The sequence below is a fragment of the Trichechus manatus genome, unplaced genomic scaffold (genome assembly GCF_000243295.1).
Source record: "Trichechus manatus latirostris isolate Lorelei unplaced genomic scaffold, TriManLat1.0 scaffold00156, whole genome shotgun sequence".
Taxonomy (NCBI): Eukaryota; Metazoa; Chordata; class Mammalia; order Sirenia; family Trichechidae; genus Trichechus; species Trichechus manatus.
In genome coordinates this window covers 1,504,546-1,523,587 of record NW_004444092.1, presented here as the reverse complement: position 1 = coordinate 1,523,587, position 19,042 = coordinate 1,504,546, and the positions used below count along the sequence as shown (strand labels likewise).

The window sequence follows — 19,042 nt, the reverse complement described above, 5'->3', positions numbered from 1 at the left end:
TCAACAGCAGTGGTTTTGGTTTTGGTTAAGATAATTAAGAGGATGAAATGGGTTTACATGCACATAGCACAGTGCCTCACATAGAGTAACTACTCAGTGGACAATGGCTGTTTTTATTTGCCACACTCCATGTAGGGTCAGAAAGAGTAAAAGGAGCAAAGACATAAACATGGTTATATGAGCCTAACTGCCAGATCCTACTTCCTTCTGTGTGGCTCACTGTCTGTTGTTTGCACTTCCACTTGGTTTCAGTAGGTAGGTTCGTCAGGTGCCCCACCACCCTATCTGCCCACAAAAAAGGCCAGAGCGTGTGCACACTGTCCTCCAACAGACCTCCTCCACTGTCTTCCCTGCTTATTGTGATCCTATGTGCCTGGCTCTGCTCACCCCACCTAGACTGAAAAGCAAGGCCAGGAGGCCGTGACACTTGGGCCTCAGCTTGGGCCCATTCTGTCTTTCCAAGATGCTTTCTCTTTAACCATGGTCCTGGTTTACAGGACAGAAAAACTAGCTTCTTGGCTCTGGGCTCCTCTCACCACAGGCTCCACTCCACATTGCCGCACCATGGATGAGGCATTTCTAAAATCAATTTTCTCCTCACTGGCTGGCAGAGGGGGCCTTGGTGCAGGTTCCTATCTGGTTTCTGAGGTTTCCTGAGCACTTCTGAATCCAAGATAAAGAAGCAAGGGCTTCCCTCAGGGCTGATTTTGAGGGCAGATGACAGATGGGTGGCAGACTGCAGGTAGCCAGCCTACTTTCTTGTGTTGTCAGGATTTGTCCTCTCCCTGCTAGTTTTTTCCTTTTTAGCTGGAGCCAAAGTTACAGCTTACCCAGGATGGCCGCTCCTATTGGCAGGATAAAAATACTCCTCAGTTTGACTGCTGAGGCCTGCTCTTGGCCAACTCAGTGGTCAAGGGCAAGGAGATAGGAAACAGTATGGAAAGCCTATGACTTCTCTGCAGGGAAGGATGGCCAGAGGAACCTCCAGCCTGCTTGCACATGGACAGTGTGAGCTTTTAGGGCTCACAGGAGGTTCCAGTCACATTGATGCCTTCTGCATCATCTTGAAGCCTATGATTAGCTGGGACATTTCTGACTTTTATTGTTCATAGATCTCTTGGAGGATTTATGAAAGCTCTAGATCATTTCCTTAGGAAAAATTCCTCATAGATGAATTTTCATGAAAAATTATACAGGCTATCAGGGGATGTAGAGAACCTTGAAGCCACCAAACCAAACCAGTTACCACCAAGTCCACTCTGACTCATGGCAACCCCATGTGTTGCATAATAGAACTGTGCTCCATAGGGTTTTCAAGGCTGTGCCCTTTTGGAAGCAGATTGCCAGGCCCTTCTTCCGAGATACCTCTGGGTGGGTTTGAATTGCCAATCTTTCAGTTAGTAGTTGAGCACTAAACTTTTTGCGTGATCCAAGACTCCTCTTGAAGCCAAGAGCTCCATAAGTCACTGGAGCAGGATAGCATTTACAACAGGACAGAAAGAGATGGGTCCCAGGGGTGCCTCTGCCCCAAGGTGAGAAGATTAAAAAGAAACAGGGACTTTGGGTCTGCATGGTGGCTGACATTAAACTTGTTCTGTTGAGAATTGCGGTGAACTGCTAGAAGAAAATGGAAGCAAAGACGCTGATCTGTCAAGTGCTTTTGTCAACTCTGAGAATGCCTACTGTTTGTATTGGGGACAGAGGAACAGTGAAGGGTGCTCTAAATGGGGAACATACCCTTGTGAGAGTACAGTTCAGGGCCAGATATACCTGCAAGGTGACACCTAGGACAAAATCTATGAAAGTACTCCCTTGGAAGTGGCTGGAGAAGGAAGCCCCAGAGAGCTGATGCATGTTGCTGTTGTTAGGTGCCGTCAAGTCAATTCCGACTCATAGCCTTATGTACAACAGAACAAAACACTGCCTAGTCCTGCGCCATCCTCAGAGTCGTTGCTATGTTTGCCCATTGTTGTAGCCACTGTGTCAATCCATCTTGTTGAGGGTCTTCCTCTTTTTCACTGACCCTCTACTTTAACAAGCATGATGTCCTTCTCCAAGATAAGGCATTTCTAAAATTAATTTTCTCCTCTGGCTGGCAGAGGAGGCGTCTGTGCAGGTTCCTATCTGGTTTCTGATGTTTCCTGAGCACTTCTGAACAGTGTTCTCCTCAGGTTGCCCAGGCATTATCCACCATGGAGTTGTTCTCAGGGCAGTGTATCCAGCAATAAAGGAAGAAGAATCCAAGTGGGCTCGGACAGCTACCAAAATGCCACAAGACTGCCAAGCAATATGAGCAGGGTAAAGGAAGAGATTGATAGAAAGCTTGAGGTTTCCCAGAATTCAGCTGAGGTCAATCATGTTCTCAGTGAGAACACTGGTTCAAAGACCATGACCAACTGCTTCAGAACTCCAGAGCAAACCTTTGGACATGTTCAGAACAGTAGGGCCCTCAGGTTAGTTTCTTACCAATTATCAGAAGGTAGGGTATAGTTTTTATTTTGTATTAAGGTCAAAAATCTTTTTTCAGAGGAGAGTACAAAGAGGTGCAATTGATCTAGGAAGTTTAAATCAGCAGCTGAAGTACAACAATGCTCAGTGCTCGTGGTGACTGAGCAACTCAGCCTGTTCTGATGGCCTGCTATTACCAGCAATCTCACCTCTTCCACTGGACATCTTTTCCATATCTCTCTGCTTCTGCTTGCTCATAGTCCCTGATGACTCAAGGCTCCTATTGCTTTATAGTAGCTGTGCATGGCTACCGTAATTTTGGGGTCTACTGCTTTTATAATTGGCAAATTATTTCATACTATCACAAGTTCAGAATCAAAGGAGGGAGAATCTGATAAGCTCGGACTCTTCTCTGGGTGAAAAGTTATCTACCAGGCCTACCACACTGGCTTCCTGAGCTAGTCAGCTGAGACGAGGTCCTGCAACGCAGAGCATAACTTACTGGCCTACAACCGCATCTTCCCTGCCAGATGGGAGCTGGGACTGCTTAGAAGAAGGGTAGGGGTATGGTAGGCATTGCATATGTTGGTCTATACAATGCATCCTCACAGTTTTTCAAGTTTCCTGTAAGAAGATAGAACCGTCAGTATTACAAGACCCTTGTCTACTTAAAAAAAAAAAAAAACTTCCTGCAAGTAATTGTTATGGATTGAATTGTGTCCCCCACAAATGTGTGTCAGCTTGGCTAGGCCATGATTCCCATATTGTGTGATTGTGCACCATTTTGTCATCTGATGTGATTATCCTATATGTTGTGAATCCTAACCTCTGATGTTAATGAGGCAGATTAGAGGCAGTTACGTTAATGAAGCAGCACTCTATCTGCAGGATTAAGTTGTATCTTGAGTCAATCTCTTTTGAGATATAAAAGACAGAAGCGAGCAGAGAGGAGATGGACTTCATATCAAGAAGAAAGAAGTGCCAGGAGCAGTGTGTGTCCTTTGGACCTGGGGTCCCTGTGCTGAGAAATTTCTAGACCAGGAAGACTGATGACAAGGACCTTCCCCAAGAACCGAAAGAGAGACAAAGCCTTCCCCTGGAGCTGGCATCCCGAATTCAGACTTCTAGCCTTCTAGACTATGAAGGAATAAATTTCTGTTTGTTAAAGCCATCCACTTGTGGTATTTCTGTTATAGCAGCACTAGATAACTGAGACAGTAATACATATATTTTTTTCTTCCTTCCTTTAAACAAAATAGACTTTGTTGTAATAAACTTTTCAAAATCAACTTTAAAGACTGAGAGCTTTTTGGAGATGGTGGCAGAGATAATGTTGTTGTTAGTTGCTGCCAAGTTGATTCCAACTCATGGCGACCCCATGTGTGCAGAGTAGAACTGCTCCATATGGTTTTCAAGACCGTGACCTTCCGGAAGCAGCTTGCCAGGCCAGTTTTTCTGAGGCACCTCTAGGTGAGGTTAGAATTACCCCTTTTGGTTAGCAGTCCAGCGCTTAACTGTTTGCACAGAGATGTAGTACTCATAAAATATTCCACCAACCCTGTCCCATTTCCCAGCACGTGCAGTTAGGTATGGTACATGGCTGTGGCAGGAACAGAGGTGTGCTACTCCTGGGATGAAGCCTGGAAGAGCCTTCCAGGCATAGCCCTCCAGCTCTGTCTTTGCTTGCTGCACTGACAGAAACTCAGTGTTCCACCTGCCAGGCTGTAGGCCTATATCGCCTTCCTCAACGTGAGTCCCTGAGGATTTGTGGGGCAGAGCCCCACTGACTCACATTGGGAGTAGCACATGAGTGAGAAATAAACTTCTTGTGAGAAACCACTGAGATTATATGGTGATTGTTGCTGAAGCATAACCTAACCTGGCCTGCCTTCTCCTTGGAGGGATGCTGGAAGAAAGCCCCATGACAGCACCTCTACAAAGAGCATAATCGTCCTTGGCCCCTTGATCTGCAACCCAGTGTGAAATGTCTCTGCTTCAGGTAACATCTCAGGGGTTCTCCTTCTCTATAGTGCTGGCATCCCTTTGTGGAGGATCCAAAATCCAATTTCTTGTCTTTCTTTAAAGTCATACTTACTGAGATATAATTTACATACAGTAAAATCCACCTTTTTTAGTATCCAATCCTATGGATTTTGACAAATGCATAGTCATGTGAAAACTAACACAATCACTTTATAGAACAGTTCCATCACCTCCCCAAATTCTCTTGTGCCCTTTGTAGACAGTCCCTCCCCAAACGTCAGCCCCTGGCAACCACTGATCTGATATCTTTCCTTATAGTTTTGCATCTTTCAAAATGTCACACAAATGGAACCACACAATATGTAGCCTTTAAAAAAAACCAGCTTTTTTTATTTTGAAATAATTTTAGATTTACAGAAAAGCTGCAAAGATAGTACAGTGTTCCTGTATACTTTTTACCCAGCTTTTCCTAATGTTAACATCTTCCATAGCTAAGGGATAGTTGTCAAAAAAAGAGAAATTAATATCGTTACAATACTATTAACTAAACTAACACTTTGTTTGGATTCCACCTGTTCTTCCATTTATGTCCTTGTTTCTCCCAGGATCCCACATTGCATTTAATCATGTCTCCTCCCATCTGTGGCAGTTTCTTAGTCTTTCCTTGTCTTTCATGACCTTGAAAAGTACTGGTCAGGTATTCTGTCGAATACCTCTCATTATGAGTGTTGGGAAATACCAGAGAACTGAAGTGCCCTTCTCATCACAGCATGTTCGGGTTACATGATATCAACACAACTTACCACGTTGTAGCGTTTATCAATAGTTTGTTCATGTTTATTGCTAAATAGTACTCCATGGTATGCATGTACCATAGCTTATGCATTCACCAGTTGAACATTTCAGCTGTTTACAGCTTTTACAGATTATGAATAAAGCTGCTATACACATTTACATACAAATTTTTGTATGAACATAAATTTTTATTTCTCTAGGGAAATTCTTAGGAGTAGGATTGCTGCATTGCACAGTAAGTGTGTTTAATTTTCTATGAAACTGCCAAACTTTTTTGCTGTTCGTTTTGCATTTCCATCAACAAACTGTGAGAGAGTTCCAGTTGTGCTGCTTCCCAGTTTCTTTTAATCATTGTTCTAGTTAGTGGTTCATCTTTAAAATACCTTTAAAGTTGGTGAGTTGCTTAGGCCTGTTTTGGGGGTTGTCCTCTTTTGTCTGGAAGAGATCTCACTTCATTTCTCCTGGTCTCATCACAGAATTCTACACAACTTTATGGAAAAATCAGAGGCAACCTATTCATTAAACGTTCTAGTCCCGCCCTCCTACCTTCCTCTATTCCCACAATATTTAGGAACAAGTTAAGTGAAGGGAAGAGAAGATGGGGCTTGGAAAGTTTTATGGCAGGTCATCAGGGCAGGGAGCAGCCTCTGTTCCAATTTTAACCAACAGCATTTTACTGAGCAAGTGAACATCTGTAACCATGACTTGTCGCATTACAGCTGGGCATTACTTGTGTGCTGTAGTGTACAACTGCAATGCTAAAGTCTTTGGGGCATCAACTCACTTAATCTTTGTAATAACCTCATGAGGCAGGGAATGTTACTACCCCTATTTTATAGACAAGAAACTGAAGCACAGAAAGGACATATGACTGACAGCTGGTGGAGTCTAGGTTTGACCACAGATTTGTCTGGCTTCAGGACCGAAACTCTAAGCTACTGCCGTATACCATTTTCCTAGATTCTATCCCCAAAGGGTGTATTTAATGATTGGTATTTAAAAAAAAAAAAAAGAAGAAGAAGAAAGAAAAAAGATTGGAAGGGGAGAAAAGAGAGGTTGGTTTTTAAAGGAATATTTTATGTGTCTTTGCATTCTTTTCTACAGCTTGTATTTTTAGAAAATATCTTGAAGTGAAACATGCCCCGGTTTGGGACTCAGGCAACCTGGGTTCTAGCTCTGGTTTTCCATTAACTTTGAGCCAGTCCCTTCATATCACTTTGGTCCCTCGGTTTCCTCATCTGGATATGCGTGGGTCGGCTGCACAGAGCTCTAAGGTCCCTTTCGTGAGTCTTTGAAGTCAGCTATTAGGAGAAGTGTAAGTTAGATATAAGCAATGGGCCACTGAGAGCTCCAAGCCTTTCAGTCCCCGTGCCTGGGGTTAGTCAAAAGGGGCCCCTGTAGCAGGGTTTCCGGAAAACGTTCCAATTCTTTAACCACCTCGTTTTATAATCTCTGGAAAGACAAGTGTCTCCTCAAAGTCATTCCAGTAAACACATCTACAGTGGACATCTATTGCGTTTTCCTGTCTAATATCCAGTCCACAAGGGTCAGGCTCCAGGAATAAGCAAATGAAAATCTGGGCAAAGAGGAGCCCCTCCCCAACCTTGATCCCAGTGGTTGGCTGGAGAATGGACATAGGACCCAGGATAGGCTCAATTCCAGGACTTTGGCTAGAAATGCTGGTGGCTGTTTTGCCACCTTGTAAGAAGAGCCTGTTGGAATGAAGCAACATAGAGGGAATAAAACTGAAAGCTGAAAAGGGGACAATTGCTGAGGATAGCATCTGAGCCCCTGGATCAAGATATACCTGAAGTCTACGCCTGAACTTTTCAGTTACCTGAGCAAATAAATCCCCTGCCTGTTTTTTTTTTTTTAAGCGGGGGGGTGGAGAGGGGAGGCAGGGTTGTTGTTATTTAAGCCTGTTTGAATTGGGTTGCAGTAATGATGTTGTGGTGAAATGTGTTCCTTTATGTGGCCTTTTGCCTTTGTTGTTTCAAAAAGCAGTTTGAGAGATTTTTCCTCTAATCCCCGAGGAGTTAGTTACCTTTGCCCTAGTTTTCTATTCCAGAGAGTTTGTTACTTTTGTTTGGGTTGACTGATATTTCCTGGGCAAGCTGTAAACAATTTGATTGTTTGATACTTTTTGTCTGGTCTTTGGCTGCAGCCTGCACTGTGATTGGTCTATTTTGTGCACCTTGCAGACATTGGTCAATATACTTATGCAAATAAAGTGACTATAAGCTACCATACAAATGAAGTGTCTGTGACATACCGAGAGGAGATTGGTCAGTTCATGGCCCTGGTGGGAGGGCCATGCCTGTACTATAAGCTACCATACAAATGAAGTGTCTGTGACATACCGAGTGGAGATTGGTCAGTTCATGGCCCTGGTGGGAGGGCCATGCCTGTACTATAAGCTACCATACAAATGAAGTGTCTGTGACATACCGAGAGGAGATTGGTCAGTTCATGGCCCTGGTGGGAGGGCCATGCCTTGAAATTCACCATGAGCTTGCTTATATATGCAGCCAACCCCACAGAGGTTGGCAGACAGAAGCAGAAGGAAGATAGAAAAGAGAGAAGCAGCAGAGAAAGAAGAGGCAAGGAACCTCTTGAAAGAGCTGTAACACAAGTCAAGGGCTGTAACACTGAAGACAGCAACAGGCCCAGGAGGGGCCCCACGGTAGAGTCAGTGGTGATGGAAGAAACCTGCTTCTAGGAATGCAGCTAAGACAGCTGAACAAAACTGCTACACTGGCTATGAGCTGGGTCAGTTAGCAGTGGAGACATTGATGGCCGAAAGACTGAAGGCAGAGAGGCCTGTCTTGAGGGGGCCGAGATGGGGCCTGTCCTGAGGAGACAGAGAGGAGCTGAGAGAGCTGTCCTACACTGAAGGGAGAGATGTGCTCTCCACTTCAGGGGAGACTTCCAGACTTTGCATATGTGCTTCCTGATCCTGATCCTGAGTAGTACCCTGTTACTTCCTTAATAAACCACTTAAATATAAGCCTGGTCTGTGAGTTATGTGTGCGCATTGTAATGGGTTATCAAACCTAGAAGAGAAGTGGAGAGTGCTGTAGGAGGGATAGCTGGTGTCAGAATTGGTAAAAAGGTTGGAGAGTGGAGTTATGCCTGACCTCTACCTCATAGGGATCAGCTTGAGGCTAATCTTGATTCACCTTAACTCCCATGAAGTTAGGTGAGATCTGACACCACTGTTTCACAGATGTGTTCTTTGAACTTTCTGCTTTTCTCACCCATACATGCCCCTGAGTTCCGGAAGTGTAGTTACTTTTGATAAGGAAAAAAAAAACAAAACTAAACTCTTAACTCTTAAAGCCCCATGACAGACAAGGTCTAATGCAGTGTTGGTAAATACACAGCACTGGTGCCACCACACTTCCTGGCCTGTACCCATCACACACATCACTCATTTATCAGACTCCTTTTCAAGGCAGACTTCTTGGCCGCCAGCGCCGTTCACGTGGAGATGGCTCCAGGCTGAAGTCTGTTTTCTAACAAAGCTGAAGAGACCTACATCATTACACTGTGAGTGGTGCCAGTTAAAGGGCTGGGAAGATGGTTGAAATCAAAGCAGAGGGTTAACTGCCATAGCCTCTCTGAAGGACACTGGTTGAGCACAAAGACAGATGCAACATTGATATATGGGGGGAAAAAAAGCAGCATTAATAGTTAGCCCTGAGCCAGTGCCAGGGTGGGCCCCTGGGGAAGGACCTCTGCAGTAACCTCCAAGAGAGGGAAGCTTGCAGTTTAGTTGGGAGTTGAAAATGAGTAATGGACAGGAGATACCTGGCAGGTGCCATCTCTACCAGGATGGCTGGGCATCCTCATAGGGCACCTACAGCCCAGCCTCAGCCTTGGCCGCAAGCCCATAGTAAGACCACGCTCTGATGGGTGAGCCCTACCTACATGCCCACTGGCAACTCAGGGCTCCCCCGAGCTGCTACCTCTGAGCAAATCCTGTCTTCTTGGGCAAAAATCTCCAACAAAAAGTGCTAGCTCTTCCTAAGTTGGTGCATTTCTAATTCTGAAGCTGACGGATACATTTCTCACTCTCACAGAACTCAAAATCAACTTGACATTTCTAAAATTACACTTTGAAGCAAATGAATCTATAAAGTGCACTGAAGCCCATGCCAGCTGGGGAAAGAAATAAGAAAACAGCACCGTTTCTGGCTCCTGGCTCGATTCCTTACACTTGTATCTTCTTTTACATGTTGGCTGGGGAGGAAGAGAACAAAAGGGAGATTTGGAGGCTACCTAAAACGGCAGGAAAGTTTTCAAGGGGCAGGTGCTTTCTAACTCTCCCTGAGGGTGCCAGCGTGATTGTGGTTCAGCCCAGCCTCACCCTGTGGGTTCAAAGTGAGGGAGAAGCAAGACTGGGTGTGAAGAGGGCGGGCCACCTGTCGCTGCTTCATCTCAGAATGGGTCCTATCCACTGGTGGCTGGGGAGGGACCCCAGGCGGCTGGAGGACGCTCCCAGTTGGGGCCAGCACACAGGCCACTTAACAGAGAAATTAGGCAGCAGCTGCTCCTCCTTGAACTGGAGAAGAGGGCAAAGAGGCTTTGTGTGAGCCTGGATCAAAACACGCCTATCAAGAGGAATCAAGAGGCTGGCCAAGTGGACTGCGGATGAGAAAGGCAATTGTGTTTTTTGTGTGACAAAGATGTAAAGAAAATTCAGGGAGAAAATGCCTCCATGTGCAATTCTTTCCATTTACTTATAGCAAAACCTGTCCAGCTACCACAATCCTCCTCTTCCCTCTACCCACTGATCAATTATAAAATGCAGCCTATTGGTATTTAAAGTGAACCATCCAAAACAGAAGGGTTTCCCACCTCTAGTCCTGGGCTCTCTGGGCCTGGAGCTGGACTGGCGAGTCAGCCCCTCCCACTTCATCTTCTTCCTGCAGCTGCTGTGTGTTTTGAAGACTGCAAACAAATGTGACCCAGGATGTAACTCTTGACTCCCTGATCTGCATTCCATGCTGGGCAGCTCAATTCAGCAATCATTAATCCAGTGCTCACAAGGTGATGCCGAGGTGCTGACCGCTGGGGGTACAGAGAAGCATTTAGGAAACGGGGACCCTGTTTGCCGGGTTACAACACCGAGTAGTAGTTGTTGTTAGGTGCTGTCCCGTCGATTTCTTTTAGTGACTCCATGTGACAGCGTAGAACTGCCTCATAGGGTTTTCTGGGGTGTAATCTTTATGGGAACAGATCACCAGGTGGTGGGTTCCAACTGCCAACCTTTCGGTTAGCAGCCGAGCACTTAACCATTGCATCACCAGCGATCTTTCCTAGTGGTAGAACGGATGCATAAAGCACAGACCTTACCACGCAGGGCAGGGCAGGCAACCATACGTGCTGTATCACGGAGTTACTGGATGAGGAGCAGGGGTGGGGCAGGGACCAAAGAATTCTTAGGGAGAAATGGGGTAGTTCCTCAAAGGAACCGGGGGATGCACTTACAGAAGTCCTTGTGGGGGAGGTCGGATCTAGTGAGGCTCCTGTGGCGTGTCAGTGGTAGCTGTGGATAAGGATGGGGGAGCACCCTCGGTGGTGTGCACAGCAAATACACAGACCCAGGGATGCAAAGGTGCATTCAGGGGCAGCAAGCAACCCTGTGCATGTGCGTGCATGGAGGGAGCAAGGTGGGACTGTATCTTGACATCCTCAAAAGCCATGAACGCCAGGCCGAGCAATCTGATAAATAATTGAGATCCTAACAAAAGGGGCTCCCTAGAAAGCCTGTGGGCAGTTTTACTCTGTCCTATAGGATTGCTATGAGTCGGAATCCACCGGAAGGCAAGGGGGTTTTGCAAACCCTGGTGGTATAGTGGTTAAGTGCTACATCTGCTAACCGAAAGGTCGGCACTTCGAATCCACCAGGCGCTCCTTAGAAACTCCATGGGGCAGTTCTACTCTGCCCTATAAGAGCGCTACAGGGTCACTATGAGTCGGAATCCACTCGAGAGCAACGGCTTTGGTTTGGTTCGGGTAGAAGCCTGTGCTGAGCCTGGAGATGAGCTATATGAGCTTCAGTACACGTGGAGCTGCCAGCCCTTTTCACCTGCAGAATTCTTTCCTTTGCAGAGAATGAGACCACCACCAACAGCACCGGCTTCCAGTCCTCTAGGGTGTCTTGTAGAGGATAGTGCTTACTGCTGTGGCCAGGCCTTCCTTGAGGGCAGCACCAGAGAGGAGCTGGAGCAGCTCAGCATTCCTGTGGGTTTTTCCGGAAGTGGCTTTGGGAAACCCGTTCAGGGTCTGAGGGCTGAGGCTGCAGGAGCCCAGGAGGGACCTCCCTGGACCAGGTGAGCATTTAGAACCATCTTCTGGTGGACCATCAATCACATCCCCACTCAGGGCCACTTGCTCACCTAAAGGGGTATGGATGGGCTTCTGTGGATGCACGTGGTCCTTCAGTGAGGGCATCACCAGTGACCCCGGGAGAGGGGAGATAGATGCCAGCTCTGGGATCTCTAACTCAGACCTGGTGGAGTGTCTGAGCTGCTTACGTGCCCAAATGCAAAACGTTTGCTCCTATCCTTGCCTCATCAAACCAAAGTCCCATTTCCTCCCTCCCCCAAACCCACCTTTTATTTGAGGTATGCCTGTGGAAGAGAGGTGATGTGATGTGGCTCCTGAGGGGTGGGTAGGGTTGGGAGGGATGCATGGGATCACCTCAGCAGCTTCAAGGCTGTAGGTGGGACCCACCCTCCTCTTCTGTTCCACCCCAGCCCCCACCCCAGTGCACTTCCCTCCGCACAACCGTGAGTCTCCACAACAGACGCCATTAGCCATTAACTTGACTTTTCATGTCAGATATTTTCTGTTTAATTTAAAAAAAAAAAGTTAATGTCACAAGGGGCTCCAGAAATGCATGCTTTTGAATTCCAGCCTTGGACAGGACAAAAGGAGAAACTGGTATTTGCAAATATGGCTGCTTTCCAAAGAAAGGCTTGTGCAGCGGAGAGAGGCCCAGCTCCTCCACCCCAGTGAGAACACATGGCCCACTGGGCACGGGCTGTGGGAACAGTGTCTTTGGTTGACCAGAGCTTCATCCAGAGCTCGCTAGAAGGTGACGTGGCAGGAGGAGGGGGCTGCCCTGCAGCCCCTCTAAGAGGGGCAGAGGCAGAGGGCAGGGGGAGGCATTTAAGGTTTGTTAGCCTCCTGCTGTCTGAGGCTGTATGATCAGCCAGTTAAACCTGTAAAAAAGTAAGTTTATGATTTGAATTTTGGCTCTCCCTGTAGCCCAGGGACACACTGGCAGCCATGATGGTGGCATCAGCCAGAGTGGCCTGCCTGGAAACCATTCCTAGAGAATGCTGTATTGTTTAGATCCACAAAGAGAATACCCTAAAACCCATTATACCAAATAAGAGTAAATAATTATACCAATATAAACAGGGCCTTTGACCCTTTCATTTTATTAAAATGGCACGTAAATGTTAAAACAGTATACTGATCACTTTATACTTGTGCTAACCCCCCTGATGTTGCTGAAGAGTGGCACACGTGTCCCCTCCCGAAGGCTGCAGACTCATGCATTGAGCAATTCGTGTTCTTTATCAGTTTTCCCAACAGCGTCAGGATTTGATAAAGGGTCGAGGTCAGCAAAGAGACTGAACCAGGCAGTCAGGTCCGAGGCAGCCTTGGCAGGCTCTGGGGAGAGAAGAGGAAACATCAGCAAACCCACCTTCCAAACGCCTACCTCTGCCATGCTGGATGTAGGCAGGTCAGGGGCCATCCTGAAAAGGGAAATTTCATTCAGAAAAATCTCATCACTCTGTCTGTGGCTGGATGGGTAATATCTCTAAACCATGGAGTGAAGCTCAGTGAGAAATTAGTTGTTCCGTTAACTAACCCAGCCAACCTATACAAGTTCTTCTCTCTTGCTCTCCTGTGGCTCTCAGCCTCCAGCCCCACCCTGGCTGTGGCCACATTCCACAGAATTGCTTAAAACCTCAGATTTTGCCACTTCGCCACAACCAGGAAATATCACAGTTATTTCATAAAGCAGACTGAATGGCTGAGGAACAAGGTACCTTCCAGTGTCTACTACAGGAATCTTTTTCAAATCTGCTGGGATATTAGAAATACCGTGCCCATTCTTCTCACCCTCCAAGGCAACAAGGGCAGAGGCGGGTGGCACCTGGCCTGGGCTTCTCGTCTATCAAGGTCACTGACCCCTTCAACCCTCTCCCATCAAAGGAAGGAGGCCCTTGACAAGCCTCCTCGCAGTGGGCTCAAAATTGCCCCCACGCCCCAATCACTCTTAAGCCACATGGGAATACTTCTTCTGGTTGCTCTTTCCCTGAGCAACCTGCCCTAACTTCCTGAATACCACAGTTATAGAGCCAAATCATTCTCCAGATGAAGAGAACATCTTCAAAAGAGCACCTGATGCAAGTGATTGCTTAATAAGTAGGGAGCTCTTTTTGTGTATAAATCATTCCACGTGAGAATTATTGGCTTGTATCACCCATTATTATTATTTTTCTTCAACAGGTGGGAGTGCTGGGAAGTGTGAAGCAAATGGCTCTCTGACAGGTTATCTTTCTAGCTGATAGCTGCTAGGAATGTGTTTGCCATCTGGCCAGAAAGTCTCAAAAAACATTGGTAGGACAAGTTGCTAACTGTGGTTATACTAGAGTGACTGGATTATAGTGACGTGATTATACCAATATAAACACGGCCTCTGAGCCTTCCATTGTATTACAGTGGCACTTAAATGTTAAAACAGTATACTGATTACTTTACACTTCTTATTCCTCTCCCTTTGTCTTTTTTTTTTTTTTAAATCTCTTATAGATATATCACTTTTATAACTAGATAATTAATGTATCTTATTTGTAGAGATAAAACAACTGCTAACAAGACTAGTTGGTAGTATGTGGGTTGTTATTACTATTTAACATTAATTGAATTCTATGTGCAGTTAGCCCGCAAAACACCAAGATTATTCTGATATACCCGGAGACTTGAGAGAGCGAAACACAGCTTGATCGAGGGGAGGAAAAAAAAAAAACTACTACTTAAAAAAGAGGGAGTAGCTCATCTTTCTTTAGTCATATAAGAGGTCACATGAGGAAACTATATGGGGCAGGGCTGATTTAGGTGGATTACTCTATACTTGACAGAGGATTTCAAGATATCTTAAAGACATTTCCAGTTAAAAAAAGGTGACATGCTCACTTCCCCTTCCTCATAACCACCGCAAAGGTCTTAGAAGGCCCTGAGACACAGGAGTGGCCTTGCACAGAGGAGCCAGGTGACTGAATTAGGTGACTGTAATTTGGGGCAACCCTCCCTTTCCCCAGGCCTCCACGGAGGAAGCAAAAAACCAGTTACAACTCATCTGCACAACCCTCAAAAGAGCATCCTATGAATGCTTTTTGATGATAATGGCAGAGACACTTCCTCTAACTTCCTGTGGTCAACAAAGGGAAAGTGGATGCTGACCAGAGGAACAAAGACAGAGCTGCAGATACAGATGAGATCTTCTGTCAAGCAGATGTGCTCTTTGGGGGCCTGCTCAGAAGAGAATAGATCTCATCAGGAGCCTGAAAGGACCTCTTTTGACAACCAAGAAACCTAGCATTTTCTTAGGAGCCCTAAATGAATGCCTTTTTTAGTGGTGGTGAAGGCATGTTCTGCTAAAGATAGAAAACCTAAGCGGTCTTCCCACCTTGCTGTTTTCGCCTAGTATCTTGGGAAGCAAGCACCTAATCGCAGGGAGACAGACATTTGACTTATGCTCATTAGATACAATTTGATAAAGGAGATTACAAATTAGAACCATTAAGCCAGGAAAAAACGTCAGAATGTAATTTCTATTGTTCTTAAGTGCTGTCAAGTCAATTTTTGACTCATAGTGACTCCATGTGACAGGGGAGAACTGCCCCATAGGGTTTTCTAGGCTGTAATCTTTATGGGAACAGATTGCCAGATCTTTCTCCCACTGAGAGGCTGGGTAGATATGAACTGCCAACCTTTTGGTTAACAGCCGAGCACTTAACTGTTGTGCCACCAGGGCTCCTTATGTAATATCTAGGAGAGTGCAAAACTTTCCACCCCACATGATTAATGTAATTGGTGTCACTGAATTGTACATGTAAAAAATGGTGAATTGGCAAATGTGTTATATATTTTTTACCGCAATAAAATAAAAACAAAAAAACTCTGCAGCCCGTAGCCCCTGCTTTGAGCCTGATGTGTTCAAATGGAAGTTAGTAAAGACGTACAGAAAAGAAAATCAGGAAGGCAAGGCAACTGACATTTCAGGAGGATGAAGCACCGCACTGCCTTTCTCAACAGGGCTGTTGGACTGCTTGCCTCTGGTGCTGGCCATGGGGGAGGACGAGGCCTGGCATTGCTTTCTGACCAGCCTAATGTTTGAAACCAGAGGGTGTTAGATCTGGGGACAAGCACTCACACGGGCCCACCTGCTGCTGGGCATGTGGTTCTCAACCACGGTTTGGAACAAACAATTCCCCAAAGAAAGGGAAGTGGATGGTATGCCAAGTCCCTTTCCCGATGTTCCCTATACCTGGCATACATTTTAGGAGAAATTTGTTGTTGCTAGGTGCCGTAGAGTCAATTTTGACTCAGCAACCCCATATGACAGAGTAGAACTGCCCCATAGGGTTTTGAAGCCTGTAATCTTTATGGAAACAGATCACCAGGTGGTGGGTTGGAACCGTTGACCTTTCAATTAGCAGCAAGAGCTGAATCACCGTGCCGCCAGGAAGTAGATATGTATAATCATGCCCAATTAGAAAATATAAAAACTAAGAAAAATATTCAATTTTGAAAAGCAAATGAGAAATGGCTTATAAGTTACAGCATTTTTGCTTTTTCAGCTCTGTGCCCATTTTTCTTCTCATCTATCATCATTTCATGATCACACCAAAGATAAAAAACAGTGTTTCAAGGAAATTGTCTTGTTCTGTCACAAATGGGGAAAGCTTAAAACAGTGAGCCCTATTACATGCAGCTACAGAACTAGTAAATTGCACATCCTCTCTACTTCCCATATGATTCAGTCCATTTATTTTCTTCCCAGCTAATTTAAATTGGGAGGTTTAATTAATACAGATAAATACATGGTATTCCAGTCCAAACATATGAGGGGGAAAGAAAGCCCTCCCTATATTTATGTTGTACCTTACAATGGTATCTTGTTTGTATAGCCCAAACGTTCCTTAACACCCTCTTGCCCTGCCCCTGAGTGATTCAGAGGCACTCAGCACTCCTACTCTGAGGGAAGGCAACCTGGCTTCCCACAGCACTTGCTGTGCTGGATGTTTTGGCATGACTAATTTCATTTAGAGCTTTATCATATACTTTTTGCACCTCTTCTTTAATTCCTTGTGTATAATCCTGTCTTCCCAATGAGACAAGAAGTCTTCTCAGTGTGCTCCAAAATACGTAAAACAGTACTGGTAAATGTTTGTGGATTAAGTCCGTTGCTGAGTTGGATTGTGAAATGTAGACCATCAGATGATGCATCACTGCTGGGTCCACCATACACCAGACTACATCCTTTTACTGGGATGCTTGGGTCACAGCGTTTTCTGAAGAAAAGGTTTTGTCTCTGATGAGACCCTCAAGAGAGATCATGTTTGGATGGCAGAGTTCAGCTGGGGCAGGGGAGCCAGTTTAGAGAGCAAAGCAATAAGATTTGATGATGTTTGTTCACCCTGCCCTTCTAAGATTTATTTTCTAGTGAACTTAATTATAAAATCATACTATAGTTATTAGTTTGCATTTCTGTCTCATCTCCTAGAGTATGGGCCCCTTGAAGCCCAGGGTCTTTGGAGCACTGGACACACACTAGATGCTGTAATACCTCCTGGCTGAAGTACTTCATTTTAGGCAAGTGGCATTCACATTTATTTATGAAGACTAACCAATGACTAATAAAAAACGTGGCCTGTGACCTATTTACTAGGTCTCAGATAATGAAAAAATATAGAGGGTTTTAAAAGGCATTATTATTCATTGAAAAGGCATTATTATTCATTGGATCACCAAGCCTTTTTTCTAAGGTGCCTCTTGGTGAACCTGAACTTCTAACCTTTCCGTTAGTAGCCAAGTTCATTAACCATCTGCACATCTCAGGTTAGGTGCATTTGAACATACAGTTAACATAACTGATAAACAATCAAAAGCACCAGGTTTCAAGGGAACTTTCTGGGGTGATAGAGAAGAGAGGCAGATTCAAAACATTGTATTTTTCAGAGTATAAAATGGGACACATTCCTAAAAGGAGGCAGAAATAAGCTCACATGTCAAAATGTAGCTCACCCCCCTTTATGTCATGGGCATGTTCCCAAAAAGCTGTAAATAAAATCCCTCACAAAAGGACAAATATTATGTGGTCTCACTTATATGAAATATCTAGAATGGGCGAATATATAGAGACTAGAATTTATTAGCGGTTATCAGTGGTGGGAAGGAGGAAGGGAAGTCACTGCTTAGGGAGCACTGGGTTTCCATCAATGGTGGTGGAAAAATCTGGAAACAGATATTGGTGGTGATTGCACAACATGATTAAAGTAATCAATGCCAATGAATTTTATGTGTAAAAAAATGCTGAGTTGGCAAATGTTTTGTTATTTATTTTTACCACAATAATACGTTTTTTAAATAAAAAATATTCCTGTATATCAAGACATATTTTAACAGTACCAGAAATACAAATCATATTTTCAAGCATCATTTAAAGGTTTATAATGGCAGATTCTTTTATAAAGGGAACAAATGTTTTCTAATCGAATTCTTTTTTAATTATAGATTTTTGAAGAATGCTCACCTAAACAAGACACTCAGAAGCCAATGACATCTAGAATCCCTGGGCTTTGGGGGCTTTTCTTCAGCAGAGGCATGAAGGAGGATGATGCTTGAAGATATCTCCTCTCTGGGGCCAAGATTATGGGGGCAGCAAACCTCAGAATTTCCACTAAGATGCAGGGTATCATTATTTCCTCTTCCCATGGTGCAAAGCAGAACAAGTTTGCCGAGTCACATTCTGTCCTCAGAACAGTTATTAAGGTTTGGCCTAACATTTTGGCTATATGTACAAGAAGGGATAAAATGGTACAGCTGTTGACACCAGGAGCTGTGGTGGTGCAGTGGTTAAGCACTCGGCTGCTAACTAAAAAGTCAGCGATTCAAACCTACCAGCTGCTCCCAAGGAGAAAGGTGTTTGGCAGTCTGCTTCTGTAAAGATTTACAGCTTTGGAAACACTATGGGCAGTTCTATTCTGTCCTATAGGGTCGCTATGAGCTGGAATTGACTTGACGGAAACGGGTTTGGTTTTGGTTTTTGGTTGACACCAGTTACCAAGTAATAAAAAATAAAAAACTAAGCTCAGCTGCGTCACTTAGGGAACTGTTTAGGGAAGGGTGCAATGAGGGTAATTATGGATGGAATGCCAAGCCAAATTTCAAGTGTCTTAGCTTCTGTCAAAAAAGAAATTTTTTTAATACACCTTATCATGTATTGTTAATATTTCCGTAATTGCCATCAACTCTTATCTAGTTTGTGTTAGTTTGCTAAGGTGTTTTTAATATCAAGGTATGGCTAGAAAGATGTCTACCCATCTCAGAGTAATTCCATCAGGAGAGGGCTGGTGAAGGGTGGGGGCACTAAGTGACTCCCCTACCTCTCAGTGTCTTTGATATGCCAAATGTGCTACCTATTTGCAGGAACACAAAGTTTACAATTTTATTAGGGTAACCCTACCCCCTTTACTTATATAAAGTAAAACACAAATCAGCCAGA

The 19,042-nt window shown here is 44.8% G+C and overlaps 1 protein-coding gene across 8 annotated transcripts in view; it reads right to left on the bottom strand.

The window, feature by feature from the left end:
• Positions 1-12,063: 12,063 nt before the first annotated feature.
• ICA1 (islet cell autoantigen 1) overlaps positions 12,064-19,042 on the bottom strand; it is a 146,845-nt gene continuing 139,866 nt past the window's right edge. For 3 of the 8 annotated variants that reach the window (XM_023740485.1, XM_023740484.1, XM_023740486.1), the window contains exon 13: positions 12,064-12,915. In XM_023740485.1, the coding sequence (XP_023596253.1) occupies positions 12,794-12,915 (122 nt within the window). In that variant the 3' untranslated portion in view covers positions 12,064-12,793. The remainder of the gene's footprint in view (positions 12,916-19,042) is intronic. The other 5 variants (XM_023740480.1, XM_004386121.1, XM_023740482.1 and 2 more) reach the window with 3 other exon arrangements.